The sequence below is a fragment of the Neolamprologus brichardi genome, chromosome 16 (genome assembly GCF_056152115.1).
Source record: "Neolamprologus brichardi isolate AB-2024 chromosome 16, ASM5615211v1, whole genome shotgun sequence".
Lineage (NCBI taxonomy): Eukaryota > Metazoa > Chordata > Actinopteri > Cichliformes > Cichlidae > Neolamprologus > Neolamprologus brichardi.
The window spans coordinates 25,208,091-25,219,353 of NC_142119.1; the positions used below are offsets into that span (position 1 = coordinate 25,208,091).

General features: G+C 38.9%; 1 protein-coding gene across 1 annotated transcript; it reads left to right on the forward strand.

The window, feature by feature from the left end:
- Positions 1-2,524: 2,524 nt before the first annotated feature.
- On the forward strand, positions 2,525-10,531 carry abcb11a (ATP binding cassette subfamily B member 11a). Its single transcript, XM_006788510.2, has 27 exons — positions 2,525-2,588; positions 2,707-2,722; positions 2,810-2,858; positions 2,996-3,237; positions 3,325-3,409; positions 3,842-3,975; positions 4,070-4,241; positions 4,352-4,476; positions 4,547-4,721; positions 4,811-4,924; positions 5,013-5,123; positions 5,199-5,324; positions 5,412-5,615; positions 5,734-5,904; positions 5,992-6,181; positions 6,985-7,066; positions 7,151-7,259; positions 7,352-7,513; positions 7,610-7,714; positions 8,116-8,277; positions 8,381-8,584; positions 8,668-8,909; positions 8,994-9,150; positions 9,246-9,443; positions 9,547-9,753; positions 10,065-10,211; positions 10,331-10,531. Exons 1-27 carry the CDS (start codon positions 2,540-2,542, stop codon positions 10,529-10,531), a joined length of 3,939 nt encoding a protein of 1,312 aa, XP_006788573.2. The 5' UTR covers positions 2,525-2,539.
- Positions 10,532-11,263: the final 732 nt, after the last annotated feature.

An 11,263-nucleotide genomic window follows, 5' to 3' on the forward strand; every position in this document is an offset into this window, starting at 1 on the left:
ATATCCTCACTCCTTCCCTGAGATTCTGCTTATTTACAAGGATTTGTTCTTCCAACCTGAGATAGAATTGTGTTTGTTATGACGTATCAACACTTTTTTTTTTTCATTTTAAAAATCAAAATTGAAGAAACTCACACTGCTACCAAAACAGTTGCAATTATGTAAAGGAGACAGGTGGCTAACAAACATTTAAATGTATTCTAATGATGTAATTCATATAAGCATAACCAGCTTTAAAATTAGCAGCAGAAGAGTTAGTAATTAGCTTACTTCTTCGCTCTCACTTGTTCATTGAAATTTGCAAATAATAAAAACTTTGTAAAGAATTTTTTTAATGACTGCTAATGAAAGGTGGGGATCAAAATTTCACAAAGACGCAAATTACAGACTGAACTCCTACCCATAATGAATGTCCCCGCGGTCATTAAACCCTTTTTACAATCACTTCTGATAACAAGTTAATACATTTGCTTTAAAGGATGTTTTCTTTTCTTTTTCTTTCATAACCATAATTTCTGAAAATGTTACAATTTCTTCTTAAAATAAAGGAATCAGCCTAGAGGCAGTAGTTATACACTGACTTCACTTAGTTAAAATTTGTCTTGCAAACACTTGCAAACGTCAGCAAATACTGCTGACGTTTATCAGTCTAATGGAGGAGTATATATTATAAAAGGGGAGGCATAGGTTGACCTGAGTGTGAGATAGGACATTCCTCTGAAGAACCTCGGCGTTCTTGGTGGGTTTCGTAAGAAAGCAGAGATTCGCCAAGAAGTCCAGGTATGTGGATTCTGATACACTGGTTTAAGACCCAGAGTGGTTTATTAAACCCATTAATACTTATTCATGTTGTTTGTTGTGTTTTAATCTTTTATCATTTATACTGGTATTCTGACCTGTGCAGAGTAATGTGCTGCTGAAATATTTCCCTTGTCCTTCGTAAGTCCAAGCAGCTGGATAAAAATTGAAAACAATGTGTGGGAGCCAAGTTAAGATAGTTCATATGTTTAGTATTTATATTTCGCTGTTGTTAAGCTTGTTTGTGTAAGTAATAATTTAAGAAGTAAATGCATGTTTATAGTGGAACTAAAATTATTTTATTGGTGTGTTGGTTTGGTTACGTAGTACCATGAATACATGTGTCTTAAAGACTCGTGTTTATAGTAAAATCCGGGATACATGCAAATTAGCGCGTGCAGTGCGCGGGGGTGGAGTGGGGGGGGGGGAGAAAAGGAGTTAACACGGCATAAGCTCAGATCAGAGCCACACGGTTTTCCTACCGTAGTAGGTTATTTTGTTGAGGATAAATTAAACCTGACCACTCCTGTAAGATGCAAACTGTGGAATAAATTTTTTGTTACATCTTTTGTAACTGAATGTCTGTACTGAATATGGTGTGCAATATGACATTGAGTACAATGTTGCTAAAAGTGCTGTTTTGATATGTAGAACCAAGCAGGATAAACAGCTAAATTTCCCTTTGTTTAAACTGACACAAAAAACTCTTGAAGTTCATAAAAAGGTGAAATACCTTGGTCACTTTATTACTGAGCAAATGAATGATGATGATGACATGTACAGACAACGATGCAAGCTCTATGTGCAGGCAAATACTATTGCACGCAAATTCAGCTTTTGTTCACTTCCAGTTAAAGTGGCTTTGTTTAAAGCGTATTGCACACCGCTATATACTGCCCCCTTGTGGTCATCCTACAAACAATGTAGCATGCTGAAGCTACATGTTGCATATAATGATGCAATGAGAATCCTTTGCAGGATACCTAGAAGTGGTAGTGCCAGCCAGATGTTTGTAGCTGTGGGTGTTTGGACTTTTAAAGCACTTTTAAGAAAGTTAATGTTCAATTTTAGAGAACGACTGGATGGTTCGAGAAACAGTATAATTTTAGCACTTACAGATCCGACAGTGAGTGGTTCCCGTTACTCATCCAGTCTGAGAAAGCACTGGTTAAAGTGTTTGTGTATTTATTGATTTATTTTAAGTAATTGTGTTTTATGTATATTATGGTTTTATATTTTTTACAAATGTTTTATATACTTATTTATATACTTATATATATTTAATGGTTTATACCTTGTGTTGGGGGGGGGGGGGGCGGGGGGGGTTGTGTTTCTGTCTTGTTTTTTATGGACATGAAGTCTGCCAATAAAGATTGATTGATTGATTGATTGATTGATTGATTGATTTTCACATCAGAGTCCCGTGGAGTTCTTTTTTCCTCTTCAAACTGACGTACGCGAGTGAAACACGGGAAAACTGGTCTCACGGCTTGTACACAATGAACAAGACAGCACGATAAAAAGAAGTTAATTCAACCCACACGCTATCAGCTTGTCTGAAATTATTGAATTCTCAGCAGATCATGTCATCCCTTTTCCTGTCTGTTTGTGCCAATAAAATACAGTGTAACTTCCCTCATTTACATTACATTATATTAAGTTACACTGATATTTATTCCAATGTTTAACTTTTCTATCCACAGAAAGTAAGTATAAAACTGCCTGCGTCAGAGCGGCAAAAATGAAGAAGAATGTCAGTCTTACATCACCCCCACTTGCAGATAAAGAAGGTGAGTGAGTTACTTTTAGTGGGAAAAAAAGACTAAATATCATTACATATATCTTACTAATAGTTTTGCTTAAAAAAAGCTAAGCAATTACTCTAATTATAATTTCCCTTCTTTTCAGATGACAGTCAAAATGGGTAAGTTTGGGATGAGAGACATTAACATGCTATGTGTTTGCAGTTTTTCTGTCATTTACAGTCATAGGTTATTTACGTGTTTTACAGGGAAGAGAAGAAAAAAGAAAATGCTCTGAGTGTTGGATACTTTCAGCTGGTAAATATTTTTTCCATGACTCTATAAAAGCTTGTTCTTTTCCTTATCTTTGCTCTTGAATCATCAAAAAAAAAGGTAGATAAGCACGGAACATTCTTTATACCCACAAGTGCAAATCCACAATTTCCCATTTTCAGTTCCAATTTGCCACTTGGAAAGACATCGTGATGATGGTGGTGGGGAGTGTGTGTGCCCTTGTACACGGCGCAGCCTCACCGCTCATGCTCCTCGTTTATGGCATGATGACAAACACATTTGTGGATTATGAGCGCGAGGTCCAAGAGCTGAAAGATCCCAACAAGACGTGCAACAACAATACTATTTACTGGGTTAACGACACCGTGTATGAAACGGATGAAAACACCACACTCTACTGCGGGTAAGTCATTTGTTTATTCCAGATGAGATTGTTGCTACAGTAAAGAGTTATTGTTGTTACTGCTACTCATTTTTGTTCTCTTGGTAGGGTGGATATTGAAGCACAGATGACCTTGTTTGCGTATTACTATGTTGGGATTGGATTCGGTGTTCTGATTGTTAGTTACTTTCAGGTAAGTATGCATGTTACATACTCAGCTTTAATTTTTGATTCTTTTTTGTCGCTTCTGGTGAATAATTTTAAACATCCACTTAGCACTCAATTTAAGACCATTTACTATCACCTGTTGGCCTTAGTGCTGTTAATGAGAGGGGATATCTTTGACATGGTCATCTCAGGCTCATGGCTGTGTAAGAACATCATCCCCCCTCCATGTGCTGCTCACACCTTCTGAATATGAAGGGCAGCCAATCAGAAGAAAAGTTTCCTGAAAGGGAAAGGTTTGTTTCAGGTAGTGGATGAACTGTTGAGCTGCACCAAGAACCAGAATAAGGAGTAATCCAGAATTAAAGAATAAAAATATGGAGTTTGTTTAAATCCTTTCTGAAAATGCATGGCTTGTGTCTGTATAATGTGATGCCCTTTTTTAAAAATCACATTTTAGATTGCATTCTGGGTGACGGCGGCTGCAAAGCAAACACAGAGAATTCGAAAGACTTATTTCAGAAAAGTAATGCGAATGGAGATTGGATGGTTCGACTGCAACTCTGTGGGTGAACTAAACACAAGGATATCTGAGTACGTTGTGTCTCTCTCTGCCTGCTGATCAGCCTGTTATCACTGTTATGCTCAACATGTTTTTACACATTCTGTTGCTTTTTCTTTTTTATAGCGACATCAACAAGATTAACAGTGCCATTGCTGATCAGGTGTCTATATTTATTGAGAGGATCTCTACATTTGTTTTTGGCTTCATGGTTGGATTCATTGGTGGGTGGAAGCTGACTCTGGTGGTCATAGCAGTGAGCCCTCTGATAGGTATAGGTGCTGGACTGATGGCTATGGTAAGCGTTTGATAGTCAGTTAGCAGTTGGTGGATATATACCTTTTGTCCTATTATGTTTAAGCTTTTATATGCTTTTATTTTGTGCATTTCTCTTCCTGGTTCCTGCAGGCTGTGGCCAGACTGACAGGACGAGAACTTAAGGCCTATGCAAAGGCAGGGGCCGTGGCTGATGAGGTGCTGTCATCCATCAGAACAGTAGCAGCTTTTGGAGGGGAGGAAAAAGAAGCTGAAAGGTATTTTGTAGTACCATATAAATGCTAATACTTTTATTTGTAATGATGCTAAAATACAAATTTTGCACAGGTATGACAGAAACCTTGTGGAAGCTCAGAATTGGGGAGTTAAAAAAGGAACAATCATAGGAGTGTTTCAAGGATACCTGTGGTGCATCATTTTCCTCTGCTATGGTCTGGCCTTTTGGTATGGATCTAAACTGGTCATCGACACTAAGGAGATGACGGCTGGTACTCTTATTCAGGTATGAAATATTAAATTCTAAATGGTAATACTCTGTAGAATAAACAGATGGAAAACTGTTGACTTTTAATGCTGCTGTGTTTGTTTTAGGTTTTCTTTGGTGTACTCATGGCAGCAATGAACCTTGGCCAGGCCTCACCGTGCCTGGAGGCCTTCGCTTCTGGTCGCGCTGCTGCAAAGAGTATCTTTGAGACAATTGACCGGGTAAAACCAGCTAACTTACATAACCAGAAGACCCGAATTAGTCAATGTTAAAATAATGAATAAAGTTTATTTGTTGCTACTTTTACAGGAACCGGAAATTGATTGTCTATCAGAAGAAGGTCACAAATTAGACAAAGTACAAGGTGATATTGAGTTCCACAATATCACTTTCTACTACCCATCCCGGCCCGACGTCAAGGTAACATTCTTTGCTTGATATTTGTTCTGTCATGTTTCAGGATTGAACTCACTGAAAGTCAACAACCTTTTTCAGATTTTAGATAATCTGAGCATGCAGATCAGAGCAGGAGAAACCACCGCATTTGTTGGACCAAGTGGATCTGGAAAGAGCACCACAGTCCAGCTCATTCAGAGGTTTTATGACCCAAAGGAGGGAACGGTAACTATCTGAGAAACTTTTCAGACAGATGCAGTGAGATGTTTGGGGGCTTTGTTGTAATGTCTTGTAAAAAAATTTCCTTCTCAGGTGACTTTGGATGGTCATGACATCCGTACTTTGAACATCCAGTGGCTACGCTCTCTAATTGGGATTGTTGAGCAGGAGCCAGTGCTGTTTGCTACCACCATTGCAGAGAACATCCGATTTGGTCGACCTGGAGTAACTGTGGACGACATTATCCAAGCAGCAAAAGAGGCTAATGCCTATAATTTTATTATGGAGCTACCACAGGTACATTTAAAAATGATATACAGCACAATTGCAGAAGTTACAGCAGTTTTACAGTCATGTGCTGTAATTTTGTACTTTTTAACATCAATGAAAAAAATCTTTGCCTCTTATACTCCAGAAATTTGAAACTATGGTGGGTGAAGGTGGAGGCCAGATGAGCGGAGGGCAGAAGCAGCGTATTGCTATAGCTCGTGCGCTCATCCGAAACCCCAAGATCCTCTTGCTGGATATGGCCACATCTGCCCTGGACAATGAAAGTGAAGCTGTAGTCCAGGAAGCACTGGATAACGTGAGCCATTTTTTATATTTCATACATTTTGACTTCATTAGCATCTTGTTTAGTGGACTGACACCCTAATAACAACCATATCTGCAGGTGCGCACAGGCAGGACGACGATTTCTATAGCTCATCGTCTTTCCACGATTAGAAATGCAGATGTTATTATAGGATTTGAGCACGGGCAGGCTGTGGAGAGAGGAACACACAGCGAGTTACTGGGGAAGCAAGGCGTCTACTTCACTCTGGTCACCCTGCAAAGCCAAGGCCAAACCAACACAACTAGTGGTAGGAGTCATGTGGTCTGTCAGTTACTAGATTTGGACTTTTGGTGCAAGAAAATGAAAATGCCTGGATCAAAATTTATGGTATAATCTTCAAATGTTAAACAAAATCAAATGCCCAAATATGTCCAGAATATGATGAAGAACATTTAAACTAAATTTAAACATTTAAACTAAATTTAAACATTTAAACATTTAAAACATTTAAACATTTAAAACATTTAAATCTGATAGAGAATATGTTCCAACCTTTGGTGATTTCTCAAATTCATTTTGTATGTTTTTCGCTGTTAAAGACATATTTACCTGGACTAGACAAAGATTGTCATGCACGGTTGGAAATTCAGGATAACAAGTTGGCTGCCTGTTGTTTGTCTGATACAGTTAGAGAGTGTAGTTGCTTTACATTGTGATGACGCATAATGAAAAGTTCTGCACCCTTTACACCATGTACACCTCCTATTGTGCTGTTCCACACTATCGCATGCAAATAAGACCTTCCTGCCTGGTTGAAAGAGCACATTTCAAAGCTCTCAGTCACATAGCAACATAGCAAAAGGTTTGGGCCTTAGGTTGTTCATGACACCTACAGCTTTGGCGCTGTGGTGCTGTCTTGGCCATATGTAGCTTAAATGCCACAAAAGAACTGGACCTATGCTCATGCTGAATTAATGGCTTCAGTCAAGGCCAAACATTAAATGCCGTCTGGGCATTTCAAAGGGGAAATCCTTTAAAGTATGTTATAGTTATTTCTTGTGTTTGTCAAATCTCAAAGGAAACTTTAATGCTTGATTGTTTTACTTCCAGATGTTATCAGTGAGGCTCCTGAAGAAGACTTTGATCTAAAAGCAGGGGGGTTTAGCCGTGGAAGCCGTAGATCCAGTAAAAGGTACAGTAAGTCCACTTGAAAGAGATCATGAGAAAAGATCATCATTAAGAAAATACTTTGATATTCTCTATATTACACCTGCAGGATCTCTCTGCGGCTGCGATCTTTGAGCCAGTTGTCAAATGACTTTGTCCCTGATGCACTATCAGGCAGCCTCAAGATTGCAACGGACACGAATATCACATCAGAAAATGTACAGAGATTCCTCTCGTGCTATGTAATATGCCAAGACAATTAATAACTGTTCTATGTAAAACAATGGTCCTTACACATATCTTTTAACAGCAACAAAATGATGTGGAAGAACATGTAGAGCCTGCTCCAGTTGCACGTATCCTTAAGTACAATCAGCAGGAATGGCCCTACATGCTGCTTGGCTCACTGGGAGCTGCGGTCAACGGCTCTGTCAACCCCATCTATGCCATCTTGTTCAGCCAGATTCTTGGGGTAAGAGCTGTTCTCATGAAGAACGCATGTCATCTTTTACATGTACAGCTGGTTTGAGCAAGGGCTAAAATATTTCACTGGTATTTGTTTTTACAGACTTTTGCAATTCAGGACTTGAATGAACAGAGGAAACAGATCAATGGGATATGTGTTCTGTTCTGCATCGTGGCCGTGGCTAGTTTCATTTCACAGTTTTTACAGGTATGCTGTTGCAGTTTTAGACATATTAAAAACAAAACATAATCTAGAATAGCAGTTGTGGAAAAATTGTTTGGTTGAATACTAATACATGTTGTAAACAAACAAATAAACAAACAAAAAATCTGTTAAAAAAAAGAAAAATTACTGGTAACTTTCTGCCAGTACATTTGTTTCTTTCTTTTTTTTAAAGGAAGTTTCCACAGATGGCGGGGGTGGTTCGCTTTATTGTAGGGTCTATCTTACAATATAAAATGCCTTGAGGCGACTGTTGTTCTGATTAGACGCTGTATAAATAAATTTTAAAATGAACTGAGTACAGAGTAATGGTAAGAATCAATGTGTGGTTAAAGGGTCAATACTGTATTTTATGGATTTTTTACAGTGCACATTTAATATTACAGGGATATTCTTTTGCTAAATCTGGAGAGCTTCTGACACGCCGCCTGAGAAAAGTGGGCTTCCAGGCCATGTTGAAACAAGAGATTGGCTGGTTTGATAACCCTATAAACAGTCCTGGAGCTCTGACCACCAGACTGGCCACAGATGCATCCATGGTTCAGGGGGTAAGTAGGAAACTACAGGACTGTTTTCACAGTTTTGGTTTTACAATTAAAATCTTGGGTTTTTTTTTTAATATTTTTTAACATGCTTGAATAATTTCTGTAGGCAACAGGACCCCAGATTGGCATGATTGTTAACTCATTGACCAGCATAGGAGTCTCTTTCATCATTGCCTTCTACTTCAGCTGGAAATTAACATTGGTAATTTTGTGCTTCCTGCCGCTCATTGGGCTGTCTGGGGTATTCCAAGCCAAGATGCTGACAGGTTTTGCAAATGAAGATAAGAAGGCAATGGAAGAAGCAGGTCAGGTAAGCTCATCTTCCATTTTAATATCATACCAGTTCACAGGCAGCTTTGAATTTCTTGCGGTTAAGTGATTTCTCTCCCACAGGTATCCAGTGAGGCTCTTGCCAACATCAGAACCATTGCAGGTTTGGCCAAAGAGAGCTCATTTGTGGATTCGTATGAGCAGAAACTTGAATTACCTTATAAGTCTGCCAAGAAGAAAGCCAACATCTATGGGCTCTGTTTTGGTTTTGCTCAGTGTGTCATCTTCATGGCTTATGCTGCTTCATTTAGATACGGAGGCTTCCTGGTCAGGGCTGAGGGTCTGCAATACATGTTTGTTTTTAGGTTGGTAAAAATCTTGCTTTTTGACATGTTCAGCTTTGTGATGTGATTGCCAAACATCAACACTGTGGTCATGTGTTTCCCCAGGGTGATTTCAGCAGTCGTGATCAGTGGGACAGCACTGGGCAGAGCTTCCTCGTTCACTCCAGATTATGCCAAAGCCAAAACTGCTGCTGCCCAGTTTTTCAAATTGTTGGACAGAGTTCCTAAAATCAGCATAAGCCAGTCAGATGGAGAGAAATGGGTTGGTGAATGTCAATAACTGTACATTGAAATGGTTCATGAGTTTTAAGATGTAGCCCCAGTGTTACTTTTGTGAATCTTGTCATCCATCTTTAGGAAAACTTCAGAGGAGAAATAAATTTCCTTAATTGCAAATTTACCTATCCGACACGACCGGACACCCAGGTGTTGAAGGGCCTCCGTGTGTCTGTGAATCCCGGGCAGACTTTGGCATTTGTTGGGAGCAGCGGCTGCGGGAAAAGCACAAGCGTTCAACTGCTGGAGAGGTTCTATGACCCTGATGAAGGGCAAGTGGTGTGTGTTGACTGATTTAAATGTTAATTTCAGATACACAAAATGTATTCAGTGTGAGCAAAACCATTCACTCTGTTGTAACTGTGTCACCTTTTCTTTTCAGGTGATTGATAGCGTCCCATCTCATTCAGTCAATGTGCCTTTCCTAAGATCTCAGATTGGGATAGTGTCCCAGGAGCCAGTTTTGTTTGACTGCAGTATAGCTGAGAACATACAATATGGAGATAACACCCGCAGTGTCAGCATGGAGGAGATTATTGAAGCTTCTAAGAAAGCTTATCTTCACGACTTTGTGATGACGCTTCCTGATGTGAGTAGGACTGAAATGACACAAAATGTTGTCTGCTCAGTCATTTTTTGATTAAAAAGAAAGCTGAGTAAGCGAACTAAGCATAAATTCAGAATTAAAGCTAAATTGAATGTGATGTTGATTGCCTATAGTTACTTTTAGTAACTGGCAGAATGTGCAGACAAGCGTTTTCCAGAGCAGATGCTAAATACACTTAGTATAGGTTTACTATCCTAAAAAAAAATCAAACAAACACACATTTTAAAGATGACTTGTGGTGAACTTAGAGTATAACTTGCTGCTTTTTACGCCTCTCTCTTTCAAACTGGTAGAAATATGAGACTCAGGTTGGTGCCCAGGGCTCGCAGCTGTCAAGAGGACAGAAACAACGCATCGCTATTGCACGTGCTATTGTCAGGAACCCCAAGATCCTGCTGTTAGATGAGGCCACGTCTGCCCTGGATACCGAAAGTGAAAAGGTATCTTTTAAGTCCTCTAATCTAGTCTTTTAAATGAAAGTTTGCCAAAACATATCCATATCATATATCCATAACACACAAAAGGAACTCGCTGATGACAAAGATTCTTTGTCCTGCAGACCGTGCAGACTGCTCTGGATGAGGCAAGAAAAGGACGAACCTGCATCGTCATCGCTCACCGGCTGTCAACCATCCAGACTGCAGACATCATAGCTGTGATGTCTCATGGAGCTGTCATCGAGCAAGGCACACATGATAAACTCATGGCCAAGAGGGGCGCCTATTACAAACTGGTCACAACAGGTGCTCCAATCAACTAGAATTATATGAGCTTGTTGTATTTACAGAGCTGTTTAGTTGCAAACTTGAACCATTTGGAAAATCGTCCTTCATATCCTGCTCATTTAAACGCATAACTTTACTTTGTTTTCATAAAACTCCTCCCAGGATAAAAAAAGAAAATATACAAATTTTATTTTCTTCAGTACACATCATCATCATCATCATCATCAAAAATCAATACATCTATCAGCAAATCTCCCATATCCAAATACAGATACAATTTCTTTACAAAATTTGGCAGTTTACTCTGTACAATTATCCTTAATATCCTTAATGCTAATTAACTCCATCTCATAAGCATTGGGTCTTAACCTAAAATATACAGGTAGATATTTCTGTCTATATTCAAATAAATAGTGATACTCATCTCCAGGTTTCGCCAAACTATGAAGGACACATAAACGTTTAATAAACTTAACTCCATAAAATCTGTCCGTAAGTACTGGGATACCACCGCAGGACTCGCAAAATTTCAAAATCCCTGGTAGCCCTTTGGGCAGGGACTCTTCAGTTTTTGGTAGCCCAAAATAAATTTAAGTAGCCCGAATAAAAAAGAGAGCAATTTTTTTCATTGATGCTTTGTTTCCTGTTTTGTTTCCTTTACAATATTATACATTAAAGTATAATATTGTAACGGAAACAAAACAATCAAAAAAACACAAATTACAACATTGTATAAAAATTACAATCATCAACTCAAATACTTGGTT